Source organism: Mangifera indica, chromosome 11 (genome assembly GCF_011075055.1).
Source record: "Mangifera indica cultivar Alphonso chromosome 11, CATAS_Mindica_2.1, whole genome shotgun sequence".
Taxonomy (NCBI): Eukaryota; Viridiplantae; Streptophyta; class Magnoliopsida; order Sapindales; family Anacardiaceae; genus Mangifera; species Mangifera indica.
This window is the reverse complement of record NC_058147.1, coordinates 4897942-4919524: the sequence shown is the minus strand read 5'-3', so window position 1 is coordinate 4919524 and position 21583 is coordinate 4897942. Positions and strand designations below refer to the sequence as shown.

Genomic DNA, 21583 nt, shown 5'->3' with positions numbered 1-21583 from the left:
CTCACGTTAATAGAGAAAGGAAATATGGTAAAGGGTTGGAACTGTAGAGTCTATCATCAAAGAAAAGGCAAGTGGCGGGGGTCGATTAGGAGGACCCTAAGAAAGAAGAGGCTGAGGAGAAAAGAAAATGGGGTTTGGTAAATCAAGTATCTAAAATTCTCTTTATCAATTTTTTACTATTTGGGGGTGATATGTTATTTTTAAAAAGTAAAATAGTTAAAAGATGTTTGGTAATTTAACTTTCGACCACTATACTAGACTTATATTTTGTTAACAAAATTTGATTTTGAAAAAATAAAATTATTTATGTCATTAAAGTGTGAAAAAGTGTTTTTGGCCATAATTTTTTCTCTATTTGTTAATTGATATTATCTCAATGAAATTAAAATGGAGTATGTATGTATTATGTACCAACCAACCTCGAATCTAACCTGCACCTCTCTGCAATGCCTGCTCAGGTAGGCACATTACTTTCTACAGAAATTAAGCTAGTCAGCTCCATAATGGCATTTAATCCATTGAATTTCTGAAAATAATGCTGTACTTTAATACTTTTTATCTTATATATACACGTAAATCATAAATGTCCTATTTTAGTTTCCCATATATAAATATTTTTATTTCAAAAAGGCTTTTGGAATAAAATTTATACAATTAATCGCTACTCATAATTAGGGCTTTTCAAAATTTTTGAATACTCCTTTCATTATCTCTTGGATAAAAATGAACCTATTGAGGCATTAAAGTATATGATTTGAAAAGATTAAATTTTGTTAAATATCTCATTATATAAGGTGATGATCAAAAAAAGAAAATTAAAAAAAAAAAACATGCTCTCTGCGAAGTCACTTGTTTTGATACTGATACGCTGCGGCTTCTGCAAGGTAATTCATTTATGCTTTTTCCCATGCCATAAATATGCCTGGAAATTAATACTAATTTATGGATTGTGTTTTGTGTCCTAAGCCACAGCATTGCATTTTAGATAGCAAATACTAATGCAGCGTTGCAGCTAGAAGTGGGATATTAGGAATTTTGTCGTGTCTTGCTCTGGTTAATTATTCTTTCTGATATAATATTTGATCTTTCCCATGTCCAATTTACTAACATGCATGCATGATGGTTAATGTATAATGTGGAATATTTTCAGACTTGCACCAAAAGTGGTGACGGTAGTGCAGCAGGACCTCAGCCTTGCAGGGTAGTTCTTGGGAGGTTTGTGGAGGCAATATATTACTTTGTTTGACTCATTAGGGTCGAGTGACTATGAGGAGAGTGAAGAGAGGCACCTGGTGGAGCAGCAGCTGCTGTTGAGAGAGATACCCAACGTGACCAATCACACTGCACCTGGCGCCCCAGCTCAGCGCCACTCTGTCTTAGTGGAGGGCAATGGCACCCTCAAGCTCGGTCGGAAAGACCTTTACTTGCTTACTGCATCTGCTTGGAGGCCATTTCTTGCTAGCTAGTGCAGTTGCTGCCACCACATATCACTATTCAGATTAGTTTCGTCACTTTAATCATTGTATCAAATATATATGTTGGCTGGGTGTTTTTATATATGTCAATCTTCCTTCTTGCGCTACTTCGCCACTTGAATTGGGATAATATGATTATGAAGGTCAGCAACGGAAACGTCCATGGCCAAGTAAAAACTCATATCCGGTTATCTTTTTTCTAAAGGAATTGGCATATGTTCAAGTTCCCACAATAAAGATTATTAATTTTGGCTCAACAGAGAGTCACAGTTGATTCAGAGTTACCGACATGCTGATATTGAAGTAGAAGAAGGAAGAAGATAGAGAAGAAATGGTAGAGAGTATGAGAGAATGGAGGAGGGTAAATGTTTAATATTGTGGGATCGATGCGGGAAAATTATATTTTTTAAATTAAATTGCTGTATTTTAGTTTATGTAAAATGACTTTCTTACCCTTCCACACAATGGTTTTCATCGACATGATGGGTGATCAAATGGATTTTTTAAATTTAAAGAATAAAAATGGTCATTTCATTAAAGTTATCAGAAGCGCATGATATTCAGTTTTGAAAGCATTGTAGGTTGATTCTGACAATAACTGATAGAGTAGAAGTGAAGGAAAGTATTTAAGAGAGAGAGATAAATGGAGAAGAAGAAGAAGAAGCATAAATGAGAGGAAGGAGAGGAGGTTTGAGAGCATTTAAACACAAAGGAAGCTGGTGGAGAGAGTGATGAAGAAAGCGAGGTGGCTTCAATAGTCATCTTTGAATCTAGCATTTAAGTGAATTGAAGATGAGTTAATGAAGGCAGGTAGACTACTCCCTTGAACTTCCTTTTCTCTCTGAATGCCTTTAATGGCTTTGGTCCCTTTTTAACTCTTTAATTTCCTATCTACTTCTAACTAGCTTATTCATTTTTTTTCTACTGATTCTCTGTTTTCACTGTTCACCCCTGCCTTCAAAAACATCCTTACTTGGAAACCAACTTAAATTTGATCGCACCTTATTCTTTTGACTCGATGCAATGTAGCTGCTTAGTCTATTTAGTGTCCCTCACCAATTTATATTTTGGTTGGTGAAATTCAGTAAAGGGCAGCTTTTTAAGCACATCTCTGGATATTTTCTCAAAAATGGAATTTTTTTTCTATGAAATCTTCTGAGTTATATGTGGATAAAGTTTATATATATGCAACATTTTTCAAGGTAATATTATAATGGAAGCACACATATATGACAAGAATAATTGCTATTGTGATAGAGATTATCATATAGACATTGAAGGACAATAGAGAGAACTTTTTTTTTGTAATTATTATTACAAAAGAAATTAAGAAATATATATATTATACATATTTATTTTAAGTACACAAATAAATACACATTTTTATGTGTCATCATATGATTAAATATTATTTTATCTTTAATTTAAAATCATTTAATTTTATGATGATACATATTAAATATGTATTCATTGATGTACTCAAAATGGTATATATAATTTTACTCAAAGTGGTATATATAATTTTATTGATTGAAAAATGGGTTGGGGCAGCAGCAGAGAGTAATAAATTAGAGGAGATAAGGCATTGGTTGTTTTTATAGCTGAGGGGTGTTGAGAGCTTTAAAGGCTTGAGTAATAGGAGGGATTAATTGACATTAGCTCATGGGATGGATGTGGCTTGAGAGCCTTAGGTTATTTCTACTGACCCAATTGAGGAAGTTGGAGTTATTATCTAATAAAAATTGTATATGCAATCAAGGCCTTCAACTGCATACACCCTCCCTACATTTAATGAATCCTTCTACTCCTCTCCTCAGCACTCACCGCCTCTATTAACTACGACGTTTGGCTTTTGGGCTGCCTTATAATTTTATCACTATGATGTCATGGCACATGAGCCTATCTTGGGTGAACTTTTTTTTTTTAAACCAAAAATCTTAACATATTGATTACATAGATAAATATGAGATATAATAATTAGTTTTATAATCATTATACTAAATAAATTAAAATTTTACAAATATAATATAAACTCAAATCTAAATCTCCTTTTTAAAATATTTTAGTACTTTACTAATTTTATTATCTTTGAATTCAGCTTGAAATTTTAGATGAATATGTTTGCGTTTTGTTTTGACCAAACTGTGAATTGGTTAACTTTTCACATCGAGAGACGCTTCTAATTAAATTTATGAACAGTGCTAGCCAACTTTGAATGCACGTCATGCCTATGTACTAGTCCTTTGATTTTATTTAGTTCTTTTCCTTATTAGATTCTTCCCTTACTGTTGTTAAGTGTGCCATTTTCTCTAATACCCAAACTTAGCCTATATAAACAACCCGAACAATTCACCATTTCCTCACAGCCACAGAGAAAAGTAATTCTATCATCTTCTTCGCAGATTGAAATTAGCAACTATGGTTTCTTTCCAGGCGCCTATATTTTCAGATAGTAGATCAAAACCCAACACTGAGTTTGATCATTTATCAAAGCGAAAGAGGGAAGACGTCTTAGAAGGCGAAGAAACTTTCAACAAGCGAGCAAAACAAACCATGAAATCAATCTTTGATACGGATCTGCACCTGGAGACTCCATTGCCTTTGGAGTGGGAACGATGCTTGGATATTCAGGTATATAGTTTTCTTTAAACAAGTATGATCAGTTGGCAGCCTTAGCTATAGATGTAGCATTATTAATTAATAATTTTGATCCATATGCAGTCAAGCCCGATACACTTTTATAATACAACAACACATAAGAGGGCACATGGGGATCCGAGGAGAAGCCAGGAGATGCCAGGTTCCGGTGGCAATAACATGAGCTTAGACCTTGTATTAAACCTGCCTTGCAATTCGAACAACAAACTGATAAGGCATAATTCTGGCAGCCCATCTGGAGAGCCTTTGGGTGATCATCTTTCCATTGACATGATCACCAGAGAGAAGGAGAAATCATCAGGAGATCATTTAAGAAGTTTTCCGTCATGGTTGGCGTTCGAAAGAGACGATGAACAGGAAATGGTAGCAACAGCGTGCATGCGGTGCCACATGTTGGTGATGCTGTGCAAGTCGTCTCCTACATGCCCTAATTGCAAATTCATGCACCCGTCAGACCAAAGCACTCCAAAACTATTCAAGCAGAAACTTAGCCTCTTGTGCTAGTTATTGAATAGTTGTATGTTTGATTTGCATTAAATGAAAGTTCAGTACTGCCTTTTTCAAAATTTAATATTTTGCTTAATTGAACAATCTACTTCTCGTCATTTGAAAAGGGTTTCAGTTGGTTGATAGTTCTCACAGGTCCACTGAGATATAGCCGCTGACAGAGAGAAGGAAAGACTCATCTATTGAATGTAAATATTAAAATGTCTTTATATTCCCAACAGTTCTAAACTTGAAGATTAAATGGTAGAATATAGCATTGATCATTGATAACGATGGAACGATGGAAAGCTATTAATCAATCGGCTTCTTGTCAGATTGAGCCCACATCGCTACTTGTCCACTGACAGTATTACTGTTAGAAGTACAAACAGCCCTGTTCCACGTGGTCTCAGCGTTAAACTTGAAGAGCACCAACAAAACGTCTGAATTTTGGGATCTTGGTACCTGAAATTAGAGACCGTTTTAACCCAATTAATGGGAAACAAAATCATTGATTTACATGCATATGTTGAAAAAATGCAATCACAGATTTCTCAGTTCTCTTAAATTTCTGGTCAAACAAAAGACAGTATCAGAAAAGCACAGTTCAACTGCATTAACAATTCCATGTGTTTAATTGATTCTTCTGGCTACAGCTGTACATGAATAGAAGAGAATGCTCGAACAGATAAGATTACCAATCCAATGTTTAATGTGAGGTTCAATGAATTAATCACTGCATAATATATGAACGGTTCTTCAAAAATGGTAAGAGCAAGTCTGGACTCCAATATAGAGCTCAACTGTAAGAAGTGAAAAGATTATATCTGGTTGCGAAGTAATACATCTTCATTTATTTCTCCTCTTTACAGATATGCATGTCCTCTTTAAAAGCTTGTTTCTGTAACTTGACTTCGGTGGTGGTGAATGGTGATTCTCCCGCTTGGAGGAAGGTTGTGATTTTGGTGTCAAGGTGGAAGCTAGGTGTCAAGGTGGAAGCTAGGTGTAATGAATTTGATTGTTGCCATGAGAGCAATATGGGCTGGTGACCACTAAGATGAGGGAAGTCCAGCGGCCAAGCTTTCTCTTTTAATAAAGTGTTTACATTTATAACCCAAAATCTAAAGATAAGATTTTATAGAGTATTGGTTAGATAGTCATAATTGAATTATGATTATTCATAATATAATAATCATAAATTACACTAAACATATCCAAATTGATTATCATATTATCAATTAATGATAAAACTATAGTATATAATAATAATTTAATAATTATAAGTTATACTAAGCAGATACTAAATATTTTATATGTATCATCAAATTATTACATTCCCATATTGGTGTTTCTAAGATGGGTATGAATCATACCAGAAGGGCAACAAGAAGAAAACTTGTCTACAAGATCATTATATATGTCATTAAGTTCCTCATTAGACGAAAACTTATAAACAACACCAGTTGATATGATATTACTGAATTCCTATTAGGCATTCGCCTGCCCTGCCCGTTGAAGAGTCAATTCCATGTTAAAACACAAAACAAAAGTTACTCGAACGCAAAATATGATCGCGCAAATGCAAGTTACTGTTCACGCAATTCAGTGTTCAACCTGAACTATTCAGACAAGGTCATTGTTTAACATAAAGATAAGGCCAAACGACTATTTCCCACCCAAGGTTTGATGATTTCTCAAGTTTTCATCCTTTAACTATGAAAACACTAAACACTCACCCATAGCCAGTTAGATTTAACAAAACTCTAACGGTGATAAATTTAATCTCATTTTTTCCCCTAAAAGTTTAAAAACTAACATTTTTTTCCTAAGCTAAGTTTGAAAAATCGCATTCCCTCCACTAGGGTTTATTTCCAAACCCTTTCACTTTCTCTGGCGCCATCACCGGCCGTCTTTCCCTCCCGACGGTTTCTCTTCCACCGATGGCCACCCTAAACTCTTGCACTACTCATCCGACGCAGAGATAAGTCGTCTGGGAAAAGAAATCATCTTCCCAGACGACTTATCTGAAGACGACAATCGCAGCTTTCTTCATCGTAGTTGGAAGATGAAGACGAAGACGAAGATTAAGCCTGATCGTAGTTGGAAGATGAAGACGGAGAACTTCGTCTTCCCCGACATAGTTCTTCGTCTTCCATGGCTTCTCTGACTCCAATGGGGGGTCCAAATGGAAAGAAAGAGATCGTCGAAAGGAGAGGATACTTCGGGAGGGAGAGACCGTCGATAATGTCACCGAAGATTTCAAAAAAAAACCTTAGGGTGAAACTACGATTTTTTAAAACTTAGGCTGGAGGAAAATTTTAGTTTTTAAAGTTTAGGGGGGCAAAATAGATTCTATTTAAGTTTATTTTTAATATTATAGAGAAAATAACGATTTTACCCTTGCTATCGTTAGGGTTTTATTAAATCTAACCGATCATGGGTGGGTATTTGGTGTTTCCATATTTAAAGGATGAAAACTTGAGAAATCATCAAACCTTGAGTGGGAAATAGTCGTTTGGCCTAAAGATAACATTATGTAAGCAGTGACCTTTGCGTGAATAGTATTTCTGCGTTTGTTTGCATATATTCAATGAATGATGACTCTTTTAGATAAAATCCGGCCAAATTATAAGAATTAAATGATAAAATATGTCAAATTAATTATTATAACACAATTTTTAACATCATACAAAAAAAATATGGATTTATTGAGAAAAAAATAATTAAAAAAAGATAAATATAATAGAAAATACATTATTGTTAGTGTGTGAAATTTTATATTTCTCAGCATTTAATTTTCTTGATTTGTGATATTTAATTCGTTAATTATTTGATTAATTGCTTGTTTTAGGAAATTGGGCGTTAATTGCATTATTCTGAGAAAAGATACAAAATAAAAGGAATTTAGAGTTGTCACGTATCAAGACAGAATGACAGCAAAATACATAGGAGATGACTGATTGTGGAAAGGAGAGAATCGCGCTATTTACTGAAAAATTCACAGTTGAAGACTTAATTAACAATTGGAGGAAGTTCAGGTCCTTTGGATGATATTTGGCACAAAAATATCTCTCAATGATTGAAGCAGACTTGACACTATAAAAAGGACAATTGCTTTCTGTTTTAGGGTTTTTTAGTTTTTTAGCATCATTTTCTTTCAGAAAGAAACAGAGCCGCAACCCTTCGTTGGTTCTTCTTCAATTAGTATAGGATTTTTATTTTAATTTTCTGTGAAGCCATGAACATAAACATGAGTGGCTAACTCTTTTCTTTAGTCGAGTAATCGGGATCATGGTTCTACGACGATTGTGAGATCTTCTTTACCCGTTCTTTTCTTTTAAATATTTAATTTATTCCTGATTTTATTTATTATTGTCTTGTTCAATTAAATAGGAGACGTCTTATTTATTTTGGATTAAAAACAACTTTGCTAGATTAAATTATTGAATCCGTATTTGTTTGATGGTTTAATCATAAGTGGCTGACTAGCATGCTTGGTGAAGTAGAATAACTATTGTATGTTAGTGGAATAGGTTAATCTAATTTAAACAAAAACAGCGTCTGTGTTTTGTTGATTAGAATCGGTGGCTTTTCTAATTCTTAATTATGTTTTCAATTTAAATTCTAAGATTGTATCTAGAACTGATTGAAAAACAAGAGAAGTAATTAAAGAACGTTTCTTAATTACCAACACCTAAGGAAAAGCAGAACAACGAGCGTCTCGATGTTTCATAACCGGTTTATTTAAAAGGAAAAATTAATCTTTTTATCGATGATCAATTGAATTGAACCATACTTGAATTACTTGGCTAGAACTCGTCTTATTATTGTTTCAATCTAGTTTTCTGATTACTTTGATTATTTAATTCTGAATTAATTTATTTTTGTTTACTCGTACGATTCGAAACAACAAAATCCCTCTTGTTTTATTTTGTTATATTTCAGATAAATAACCCAATCTCTGTGGATACGACTCTACTTGCACTATCTACAAGTTTTCATTGAGAGAGTAGAAAATTTTATTTTTGGTGGATTCGACACCCACCAAATTTTGGCGCCGTTGCCGGGGATTGGTGTTGATAATTTGTCTGAATTTTTTTTTTTAATTTTTATTATTATTTTTTTTTATGACCCGTTTGAACCCTGCAGGAGAACTTCAGTTTGATTCTGAAATCGAGAAGACTGCGAGACAACTCCGCAAGGAAACTAAATTAAGTAAAGCTTCTTCTTCTTCATCTTTTGGAATTAATTTAGGAGAGGATTTAACAAATACGAGAGTAGCAGCAATGGCCGAACGAGAGCTTACTTTGAGGGAGATGGCTATACCTGTCATCAATCAACAACCTCTGTGCATTGCCTATCCAAACATCGATGCCAATTTTGAACTCAAATCAGGTTTAATCCATTTATTGCCTACTTTTCGAGGATTATCAGGTGAGGACCCTCATAAACACTTGAAAGAATTTCATGTTGTTTGTTCCACTATGAAACCACAAGGGGTAAGTGAAGAGCAAATTAAACTGCGTGCTTTCCCTTTCTCTTTAACTGATAAGGCTAAGGATTGGCTATATTATTTACCATCAGGTTCTATCAATAGTTGGGATGAGCTTAAAAGACAATTTTTAGAAAAATTCTTTCCTGCTTCTAGGGCCACCTCAATTAGAAAAGAAATATGTGGGATTAGGCAATACAGTGGGGAGACACTTTATGAGTATTGGGAGAGGTTTAATCAGCTCTGTGCTAGTTGTCCCCATCATCAAATTTCTGATCAGCTATTAATTCAATATTTTTATGAAGGTTTATTGTTGTCTGACAGGAATTTGATTGATGCAGCAAGTGGTGGAGCTTTGGTTAATAAAACTTTAACTGAAGCAAAGAGATTGATCTCAACAATTGCCGCCAATACTCAGCAATTTGGCATTAGACAGGATGTAACTGTGAGAAAGGTTAATGAGGTAAGCAATAATAATCCTCTTGAGCAAAGACTTGATAAACTCACCTCCTTGTTAGAAAAATTTGTAGTGAATCACCAACAAGTGAAGGCTTGCGACATCTGTTCGAATGTGGAGCACTCTACAGACGCATGCCCCACACTTCAGGAGGACACACGTGAGGATGTTAATGCCGTAGGGGGTTATCAGAACCAAAAAAGGTATGATCCGTACTCGAATACCTATAATCCGGGATGGAGAGATCACCCGAATTTTAGTTATGGCCAAAAGAACAATAACTTCCAACAGCCTGGATACCAAAATAGGCCACCCCCTCCTCAAGCGTTTAATCCAACACCCCAACCTCAGTCGAAAGGTATGTCTCTTGAACAAATTGTTACTGCACTTGCTAATAATACACAACAATTTCAACAGGAGACAAGGGCTAGCATTCAGAATCTAGAAAATCAAGTCAGCCAATTAGCTACTGTTGTGGGAAGATTGGAAACTCAGAATTCTGGTAGATTGCCATCTCAGATTGTGGTGAATCCAAAGCAAGATGCAAATTTTACTGAGAATATCAATGCAATCACCCTGCGGAATGGTAAAGAATTGAAGGATCCTGAAAAGAAGATTCCAAAATATGCAAGAGAAAAGGAGATCGAATGCGAAATTGAGCCAAAAGAAGCCCAAAAATTGTCACCTCCTGCAGAGAAGTGCATGCCACCTTCTGTGGTCACTCCACCTCCTTTCCCGAGTCGACTTGCAAAGAACAAAAAGGAACAACAAGAACAAGAGATCCTTGAAGTCTTTCGCAAGGTTGAGGTAAATATTCCCCTTTTAGATGCTATTAAACAAGTCCCTAGATATGCTAAATTCCTTAAGGAATTATGCACGTCAAAAAGAAAACTAAAAGGGGATGAAAAAGTGCATGTCAGTGAGAATGTTTCAGCCGTTCTTCAAAGAAAATTGCCTCAAAAGTGTAAGGATCCAGGTATGTTCACAATCCCTTGCAAGATTGGTAATGTTAAAGTTCAGAAAGCTATGATAGATCTAGGAGCATCCATTAATGTCATGCCTAGCTCAATTTATCATTCTTTAAATGTAGGACCTCTAAAACCCACTGGTGTAATAATCCAATTAGCTGATAGGTCCAATGCATATCCTGAAGGAGTGTTAGAAGATGTTCTTGTTCAAGTTAATGAATTGATTTTTCCTGCTGACTTTTATGTGCTTGACATGGAAGATGATAACTCATCTAAATCAGTCCCAATTTTGCTAGGAAGACCTTTTCTTAAGACATCTAGAACAAAAATCGATGTTTCGGAAGGTACTTTAACTATGGAATTTGATGGTGAAGTAATTAGATTCAATATTTATGAAGCCATGAGATTCCCTAGTGATGTCAATTCAGTTTTTGTTGTTGATGTAATCGATTCCCTAGCTCAACAAATTTTTGAGTTGCAGGATTCTGATAATTTAAAGGTTGTCCTTAATAAAGGACTTAACACAAGAACATTACAAAGAATTGAGCAAAAGCTTGTGGTAGATGACAGATTGAGTGATACGGTTTACAAGCTGGAACCATTCGAAACAACCAGGTATGATGTTTCTTATATTTCATTACCCGTTTCTAACTCAAAATTACTTCCATCAATTGTGCAGGCACCCAAATTGGAACTTAAGCCTTTGCCAAGCCATCTCAAATATGTATATTTGGGAGATAATGAAACCCTTCCTGTGATAATTTCTAACAAACTCACTCTTCTTGAGGAAGAAAAACTCATTAGAGTCCTTAGAGATTATAAGGAAGCCATCGGATGGACCATCGCAGACATCAAGGGTTTGAGCCCATCACTTTGTATGCATAGAATCTTGCTGGAAGAGAACACTAAGCCTTCGAGGGAAGCTCAAAGAAGGTTAAATCCTCCAATGATGGAAGTTGTGAAGAAAGAAATAATAAAGCTCTTGAATGCCGGTATGATCTATCCTATTTCAGATAGTGATTGGGTAAGTCCAGTACAGGTAGTACCTAAGAAAACTGGTTTCACTGTTCAAAAGAACGATAATGGTGAGTATGTTCCTGTTAGAGTTCAAAATGGATGGAGGGTTTGTATTGACTATAGAAAATTGAATGCTTCTACTAGAAAAGATCATTTCCCTATACCTTTTATTGATCAAATGTTAGAAAGATTAGCTGGTCAATCTCACTATTGTTGTCTTGATAGATATTCAGGTTTTAACCAAATTCCAGTTGCTCCCAAGGATCAAGAGAAGACGACATTCACATGTCCCTTTGGTACTTTTGCATATAGACGTATGCCTTTTGGACTTTGTAATGCCCCAGCCACTTTTCAGAGATGTATGGTTAGTATATTTTCAGATTATGTGGAGAATATCATAGAGGTATTTATGGATGACTTTACTGTTTATGGTAATTCATTCGAATCTTGTCTAAATAATCTGATTAAAATTTTGAAAAGGTGTATTGAAACAAACCTTGTGTTAAATTATGAAAAATGTCACTTTATGGTTGATCAAGGTTTGATATTAGGGCATATAGTGTCTTCTAAAGGGATAGAGGTAGATAAGTCAAAAATTGATTTGATTAAATCCTTACCTCACCCAACTTGTGTTCGAGAAGTGCGTTCTTTTCTTGGACATGCAGGTTTTTACAGGAGATTTATTAAGGATTTTTCAAAAATTGCCCAACCGCTTTCAAGACTACTACAAAAGAATGTCCAATTCGAGTTTGATAGAGAGTGCAAGAAAGCTTTTGATCAACTGAAGGAACACCTAATTTCTGCGCCGATTGTTCAGCCACCCAATTGGGAATTACCTTTTGAGATTATGTGTGATGCTAGCAATTATGCTATAGGGGCTGTTTTAGGCCAGAAAAGTGGAAAAATTTCTTGTGTGATTTATTATGCTTCAAGAACTCTTGATAATGCTCAAAGAAATTATTCCACAACTGAAAAAGAATTGTTGGCAGTAGTTTTTGCTTTAGAAAAGTTTCGCTCTTATTTATTAGGCACTAAAGTAATTGTTTATTCTGATCATGCAGCTCTAAAGTATTTGCTTTCTAAGAGGGAATCAAAGCCGAGGCTAATTAGATGGATACTATTGCTGCAAGAATTTGATTTGGAGATTCGAGATAGAAAGGGAGCCGAAAATTCTGTGGCTGATCATCTAAGTCGATTGGTGACTGACGAAGACCCTATGCCTCTCCAAGATGCTTTTCCAGATGAGAATCTCTTTCATTTAAATAGTATTACACCTTGGTATGCTGATATTGTTAATTATATGGTCACTAAGTCATTGCCGAATGATCTCACTAGAGCCCAAAAGGAAAAAATTAAAAGTGATTCTAAGTACTATATATGGGATGATCCGTATTTATGGAAGCAATGTTCTGACCAATTACTTCGCAGGTGTGTACATGATAGTGAAATCCAATCTATCTTGGAGTTTTGCCACTCTTATGCATGTGGTGGTCACTTTGGCCCGAAAAGAACAACACGAAAGGTTCTAGAATGTGGGTTATATTGGCCTACTCTGTTTCGAGATGCATACATGTTCTGTAAGTCTTGTGCTAATTGTCAAAAGAGTGGGAATTTAGGACATAGGGATCAAATGCCATTGAACCCAATTTTGGTTTGTGAAATTTTTGATATTTGGGGAATTGATTTTATGGGTCCTTTTCCATTATCTTTTGGTAATTCTTATATTCTTTTAGCTGTTGATTATGTTTCTAAATGGATTGAAGCTAAGGCAACAAGAGCTGATGATGCTAAAACTGTTGTAGGATTTGTCAAGACTTACATTTTTTCCAGGTATGGAACACCAAGAGCCATTAGAAGTGATCGTGGAACCCATTTTTGCAATCGGGTCATGGAGGCATTACTTAAGAAGTACAATGTCACTCACCGAGTATCTACTGCATACCATCCGCAAACGAGTGGACAAGCCGAAGTTTCAAATAGGGAGATTAAGTCTATACTTGAGAAAACGGTAAATCCAAATAGAAAGGATTGGAGCCTTCGCTTGGATGATGCCTTATGGGCTTATAGAACTGCATACAAGACTCCAATAGGTATGTCTCCTTATCGCTTAATATTTGGTAAATCTTGTCATCTCCCAGTTGAATTGGAACACAGGGCCTATTGGGCAATCAAGCAATGCAATACGGACTTGAATGAGACAGGTAATCATAGGAAGTTACAACTTCAAGAATTAGAGGAAATCAGAAATGATTCCTATGAAAATTCTCGGATTTATAAAGAAAAGACTAAGCTTTTCCATGATAAAATGATTTCTAGGAAAACCTTTCATGTTGGACAAAAAGTACTCCTATATCATTCTAAACTTAAATTGTTTCCGGGAAAATTACGATCTCGTTGGATTGGTCCTTTTGTTGTCACTAATGTATTTTCTCATGGTGCAGTTGAAATTCAAAGTACCTCTACCAATAAAAATTTTAAGGTTAATGGACATCGTCTAAAACCTTATTATGAAGGATTTCAGGCCTACAATGTAGAGGAAATATCTTTGGCTCCCCCAAATTGATGAATTGGTTGCGTCTAGCCAAAGACATTAAAGAAAGGCGCTTATTGGGAGGCAACCCAATTGATCTTATTTTTCATTATTTTTAATCATTTTGTGTCTTTAATTAAGGTTTAAATTAAAAAAAACCAAAAAAAAAAAAAAAAGCCCAAAAGAAAAATTAAAAAGAAAAAGAGCAAATTTCATTTTTGTGTCTTCTCTTTTATTTTTCTAATCTCTTTTCCTCCCTATTCAATTTCTTTTCATCTCTACAGGCCCAAATCAAATGTTGACAGCTTCAATCACTCTTCCACTGCACTAACACTCCTATCAGGGAAGTCCTCTTAACTTTTATTTCATTCTTTCTTTTATATGTGAGCTTCAATTTTTCTACATTGAGGACAATGTAAAGATCAGGTGTGGGGGAGGGAATGCATAATTTTTCAATCTCTTTGGAACCCTTGACTCTCTTGAAAGCTGTCTTAGAATTTGCTTTAAGTTAGTATGCATTATTGGTTCGAGTTTGAATGCATGAAAGAGGCAAGTATGATTAGTGATTTTGCTTCAAATGTTTCGAGTATCTCATTGATTTTAATGATTGAATTGAATGAAAATGTGCAAGGTTTGCTACAAGTTGAACACTAATGTGAGCTTTTGAGCCCATGAGCATTTCATTACACTTTGCTCTAATTATCTTCTTTGTTGAGTGTTTATCAAACATGGCTTGTTATTCTAGAATTTGCTCTGTTATGCATTTCGAGACCACATTTTTTTTGAATTCATGCATTAAGATGATAAGGGCATTTAGGATTAACCGCTTCGAAACTCTTAAAAAGCCATCCATAGCTATATTTTCTAGTAGATAGCCAATTTTGAGCCGAATCCCTTTTCTTTGTTTTAACTCATAAATATTTACCCTTAAGCCTTTTGTTTTATCTTGTTAACCCTTGTATCAAGATATTGTGAGAGTGAATTGCATGATTTTAAAAAAAAAAAAAAAACCAAATGGGTAGATGGGTAGATATAAGGAGTGAAAAAAAAAAATTTGAAAAAAAAAAGAAGAGATGAAAAAAAAAAAAAAAAGAGAAGATATTCATCCTTATGTATTGAATAGGAAGTTTGGACAAGTGAAGTATTCATAATTGTATAGAAAAGAAATCCAATTATTCCTACATGTTGCAAATTAAATTTAAAAAAAAAAAAAAATCTTTGAAGAAGGGATGAGTTTCACTGAAATGAAAAAAAAAAAAAAAAAGAGGAAGAGAGAAATGTGGTTGAAGGAGTTATCTTCGTTATTCTTTAAATATCATGTAAGGGAACTCACTCATATCTTGATCTTTACACCTATATTTTCATTCTTTTTCCTGCCTTCACCTAAGCCCTATTACAACCTTACTTAAGACCCTTTGATTTTTACATCGTATTCATATTTATTAGTGGTGGAGTTATGATATATGAGCAAACTTATGGTAATGACTTGCTTTGTTTTGATCTGAGAGCTAAATGAAACCCTAAACACTTTGAGAGTATAGAGTGAAACCAATGTGAGGATGTAAAATCTTGTTTCATTTGATTTTGATGACATTGTTGAGATTGATGAGATGCTTATGTTTTTCCAAAAATTCATGCTATAAAGACTTGTGCTCTTGATTGTTGTTTTGGACTTGGGTTTCTAATACATCTTAACTTTGAGTTATTTGGGGATGTACTGAAAGGAGGGAAAAGGGTGAAGAAGAGACTGATTGATGTTTACTTGAGGACAAGCAAAGGAATGGTGTGGGGGAATTTGTTAGTGTGTGAAATTTTATATTTCTCAGCATTTAATTTTCTTGATTTGTGATATTTAATTCGTTAATTATTTGATTAATTGCTTGTTTTAGGAAATTGGGCGTTAATTGCATTATTCTGAGAAAAGATACAAAATAAAAGGAATTTAGAGTTGTCACGTATCAAGACAGAATGACAACAAAATACATAGGAGATGACTGATTGTGGAAAGGAGAGAATCGCGCTATTTACTGAAAAATTCACAGTTGAAGACTTAATTAACAATTGGAGGAAGTTCAGGTCCTTTGGATGATATTTGGCACAAAAATATCTCTCAATGACTGAAGCAGACTTGGCACTATAAAAAGGACAATTGCTTTCTGTTTTAGGGTTTTTTAGTTTTTTAGCATCATTTTCTTTCAGAAAGAAACAGAGCCGCAACCCTTCGTTGGTTCTTCTTCAATTAGTATAGGATTTTTATTTTAATTTTCTGTGAAGCCATGAACATAAACATGAGTGGCTAACTCTTTTCTTTAGTCGAGTAATCGGGATCATGGTTCTACGACGATTGTGAGATCTTCTTTACCCGTTCTTTTCTTTTAAATATTTAATTTATTCCTGATTTTATTTATTATTGTCTTGTTCAATTAAATAGGAGACGTCTTATTTATTTTGGATTAAAAACAACTTTGCTAGATTAAATTATTGAATCCGTATTTGTTTGATGGTTTAATCATAAGTGGCTGACTAGCATGCTTGGTGAAGTAGAATAACTATTGTATGTTAGTGGAATAGGTTAATCTAATTTAAACAAAAACAGCGTCTGTGTTTTGTTGATTAGAATCGGTGGCTTTTCTAATTCTTAATTATGTTTTCAATTTAAATTCTAAGATTGTATCTAGAACTGATTGAAAAACAAGAGAAGTAATTAAAGAACGTTTCTTAATTACCAACACCTAAGGAAAAGCAGAACAACGAGCGTCTCGATGTTTCATAACCGGTTTATTTAAAAGGAAAAATTAATCTTTTTATCGATGATCAATTGAATTGAACCATACTTGAATTACTTGGCTAGAACTCGTCTTATTATTGTTTCAATCTAGTTTTCTGATTACTTTGATTATTTAATTCTGAATTAATTTATTTTTGTTTACTCGTACGATTCGAAACAACAAAATCCCTCTTGTTTTATTTTGTTATATTTCAGATAAATAACCCAATCTCTGTGGATACGACTCTACTTGCACTATCTACAAGTTTTCATTGAGAGAGTAGAAAATTTTATTTTTGGTGGATTCGACACCCACCAATTATTGACACAAAAATATAGGTTTGTTGAGAAAAGTTAAATTTAACAATTTTACTCGTTCCGTAGATTTGAGGTTTCAAATGGAAATATTAATCTTTTGCTTTCCTGCACATGTGGGTAAATGTTACATATGTGAACAGACAATTGAAAAAAAGGTTAGAAGATTTATTCTCACTAAGGTTTAAACTTAAATTTATATCCGTTAATTTTTAAAAATTTAAATATCATTTAATATTAAATTTTTTTATTATTATCAAAATAAAATTATTATATTAAAATTTTATTTAAACTCATTTTTTATGATCGTCCTTAAATTTTAAAATTTTTATTTATACTTTCTACCTTCGTATTTTTTAAAATTAAAAACTAATTTTTTCTCCCCAAGTTCATAATTACAGACTTTCATCTTTTTCTCATGCACGCCACTCTTTTAGATTTATAGAAAAATTCAGTTTCATCCTCTATCTCTCCCTCTGTTTCCAGTTCTGCTCCTCTTCGCTGATTGTTCGCTATCTCCAGCCGTCAGCTTTCTCCCTCTTGACCGTTCACTATCATGAGCAATACACGACACATCAGCCTGCAGCCCTTCATTTTTCCGTGGCTTATTTTCAGTTCTCCAAAATTCAAATATCAGAAACGCACAAGAAAGACAGACAAAGGTAGTGATGGAGAAGAAAGTCGAAAGTGTGAGATCTCAGGTTGCAACACAATGTGCCAAAGCTGCTATTCTGCCCCCTTCGTTGGCCAATCGGTGTTCAAAGGCTACAATCAACGACGAAGAAGGGCGAAAAGAGATGCTGTAGAGAGAAATAGAAAAGCTGAAGGTGGAAATGGCGAGGGAGCGAATGAAGAGTAAGAAAATTAAGCTTTGCAGCTTAGTTGAGGAGGCTTTTCTGGTATCTATTGTGTTGTTTGTCTCCAGTCTCTTCTTGATGCCCGCATTCCAGCCCAGTTGGAAAAACTGTGATAATTAGATGTGCTTTTATTAAAATATATGGAGATTACAAACGTTGAGATCGAAACTTATATTATATAAAATTAATTTATTTATGTTAATATTCAATCTACCATACTTATATACCACTTGTTTGCATTATTTTTATTAAACATGAAACTCTTTTTAGTCTCCAAAAGTTATTAACATCACCAAAGCTTGATCGGTTTTAGTAAAAAATTATTTCTTGTAGAATTCCTCTTCTGGAAGCACTGAGATTCATGTTTCAGAAAACGCCAGGAAATAGGAGACAGTACCGTAAGAGCACTTTTCAGCGGCACCGGCGGCAATGGCTGAAGCCATCTCTCTCACTGTGATTTCGGAAACTGTCTATATTCCATTCCAATCAATTTTCAATTTAGTTCCATTTGGAGCATTATGTGTATTCATTTAAAAAGAAATTGAACCTACAAATCCTTAAATAAAAGGAAAAGCAATAAAGCATCCCACTCTTCACAACCATCAAACAACGGGAAAATCATCTCACTCATCACGGACACCACCACCGTCACATGGACACAACACAGCACCGCCAATTCAATTCTTCTTCCGTAAACCAAATCTGCCATTCAATTCTTCTTCAAATTAAATCCATCTATTCAATTATTCTCTAAACCAATTGTATTCTATACTCACTCAACGCTCCATTAGAAACAGATCAACAAATCATAATGGAAGCCTACTGCCTCTAACAGCTGCTCTGTCGCCGCCGTCTGCTTTCGGGTCCAAAGAAATGCAGTTTCACTATCACGCCAAGATTGTGGCGGCAACAACCAGACTGCCAAGGGCCAGATCCTGACAGTCACCGGCCATGTGGTGGTGGGGCTTATATGTATGGTTTTCCTTTTTTTTAATTAACTTTTGGTGTTTTGATTTTTCGTTTATTTGAAAATAGTTGATGATGTGAAGTTGACTTTTGATGTGTTCGGATATGGTATGGCTCACATATATTGTGACATGAAGATGAAAGAAAGTAACAAAGTTAGATTTGAATCAAACTGGTGTAAATATTTTTGTCTGTTCAATTCAAACAAATTTGAAACTTGTTTGATTTAAATGAGTTCCAATTTAAGGTTAAGTGTAAAGGTTTTATATTTTCGAATTCAAATTTGAATTTTATTTAGAATTTAAAAGATATTTAGTTTGTCAAACTCACCACACTAGAAAATCAAAACAATAACAGGTAGAGATGGAGATGAAACGAGATCACAGGTTGCACTTCCGCTTTCTCCGATCGCCCACTTGCCATTTCAAAAATAAAACGAAGAGAAAATCGTCATTGTTTTGTTTAAGCTGAATATGTCTCAGAAATGAGATAAACTCAACCCTACGACTGTTACGGGCATTTGCCATAGATTGTGAAATCAAATAAAGATGCTATGGAGTAACACTTTTACAGTCACGATATTTTCCACTTTCTTCGCGGATGCTTAAGCTCTATATTAGTTATTCATGAGCCTTTATTTCCAAAGGGGGTTAAGGCCCAAGTTCAAAGTTGACCAAAGGACGGGCCGCAAATCAGTATAATATGAAGCCTTTCGCAAGCTTGGAACAATTGCAGATGATATTCTTGAAAAGCTACATAGCTGCTATCAGCAAGCTGTCCAAAAGACCAGAAAGAAATTAAAAAAGCTGTTATTTTCTGGTACTCGGTTTTTCTTTGTATCACTTTATGATATATTATCTAAATCTGAATTTTATTTGCAGGTTCAGCCATTTGCATAAACAACACTTGAGCCTACAAGTCCACGGTTCAAGTGATTAATTGAATTTACCTCTAATCAAATGCATAGGGGCCATCCGCATATGGATTCAGAGACCCTTCTGAAAACAAATCGCCTATGTTTGAAGGATGTGGATTAGCCCCTCCCTTGAATCCCTGCATAAGAAATTTAAGTACATGATGAACTTTGAACGAGCAGAATTGAGAAAAAAAGCTTGTGATTCCAACTTAATTTCTTTGTCCAATGTCCAGAAATAATAAATCACCAAACTATAAGTTAAATGTTTGCAATTCTTTTTCAAAAGAGATTCTAGTTTACCATTTTCTTCCTACAAATTTACTATATATGAGTAAGGTACTCATCTTAATGCTACCCATCTCAAGCTTATATCTTGAACTGTTGTGCCTCAAGTGATGTAACATTGATATAGTGCTACCATATCATACATCATATTAACGTTAATTCACCTGGAAATCATAATTAAAGTCGCGTCACTCAAGATGCAAAAGATGAGGTACAGACTTTTCTTTATCATTTTGGATGAGTCAGCATTGTGCAAAACAGAGCAAAATTTTGTCCATAATCAACTAGTAATTCTTGCAAATATTAGTTGTCATAAGTATGACATTCTTGTAATCAGTTGCAGACTATAACCACCCCACTCATGAATAAAATTAGATTTTGGCAGCACACACATTCTTAGCCCCCTGAAAGAGGCTCGAACAAGTAAAGGAACCAAGAATGGAACTTACTTAGCAATTATGGTACCGTCAGCTTCTAAAAAGTCGAGAGTTGGAGACAGGAACAATGAAAATTTGGACAAGAGTTTGTTTTATGCACCAGATTATGCCTTAGATGATTCACCTAGTTCTCTTGCATCTACGTTCAACCACGGCATAAATAGTTCCAAGCACCATGCTTAAAGGAAAAAGGGTCCAAGACATTTTTAAGGTAAGGATATATAACCTATCCCTAATAAACAGATTAAAAAAGAAATTAAATCCGAAAATGATAGTTTAGCTTTTGGTTACCTTGACAATACTTCTTGGGGTATGGGCTTTTGGTATGATCCTCTTCCATGTTTCCTTGGATCCTGATGCAACACATATAAACATATATGACATATAAATCATAAATTTAAGGAATATGTAGCAAAAGAGACTATCCTATCTCACAAAAAAATATTGCTTGTATATAAATGAAGACTTTAAGGGACTCTTTGAGAACCAAGCAATACCTCAAACATACCGGTACTTTTTCTTTGTTTTGTGATTGTTTTTCCATTAGTAGTTTCAACTTCATATTCATGATGGTACACGTCAAACAATTTATTCCTTTGATTTTATTGTTTTCAAACTGCCCTTTCAGTTCAATAGGAAAGTTCAATTCTGATGAAAAATATCAGATGTTGTTCATGACTCATGTTTATGTGCTTAAGTCAGATTTTCGTAAAGAGTTCATGGTATCATATGTAGTTTATGTTGGTATTATTATTTTGTAGGAAGCATGAAGCAACATACAATGTGATAGATATTTCTTTCGCTTGATGGGTTGTGTGTCTCTGCTTCCAGAAGGAAGAACACACATTTGCATTGTGTTTTTCATGAATGTAATGCCCAGTGCGTGATTTGATGGCAATTTATGCTAAATTGCCATACCATGCAGACGAAAATTTTGAAGCTTGACACACTTTATCG

General features: G+C 34.5%; 2 protein-coding genes across 2 annotated transcripts; both read left to right on the top strand.

The window, feature by feature from the left end:
* The first annotated feature begins 3809 nt into the window (after nt 1-3809).
* On the top strand, nt 3810-4738 carry LOC123230112. Its single transcript, XM_044656233.1, has 2 exons — nt 3810-4106; nt 4197-4738. The coding sequence occupies exons 1-2, from the start codon at nt 3894-3896 to the stop codon at nt 4635-4637; spliced, it is 654 nt and encodes a 217-aa protein (XP_044512168.1). The 5' UTR covers nt 3810-3893; the 3' UTR covers nt 4638-4738.
* A 4079-nt stretch (nt 4739-8817) lies between these two features.
* On the top strand, nt 8818-14208 carry LOC123229651. The gene is made up of 3 exons (XM_044655571.1): nt 8818-11010; nt 11065-11659; nt 12134-14208. The coding sequence occupies exons 1-3, from the start codon at nt 8906-8908 to the stop codon at nt 14114-14116; spliced, it is 4683 nt and encodes a 1560-aa protein (XP_044511506.1). The 5' UTR covers nt 8818-8905; the 3' UTR covers nt 14117-14208.
* The last annotated feature ends 7375 nt before the right edge of the window (nt 14209-21583 follow it).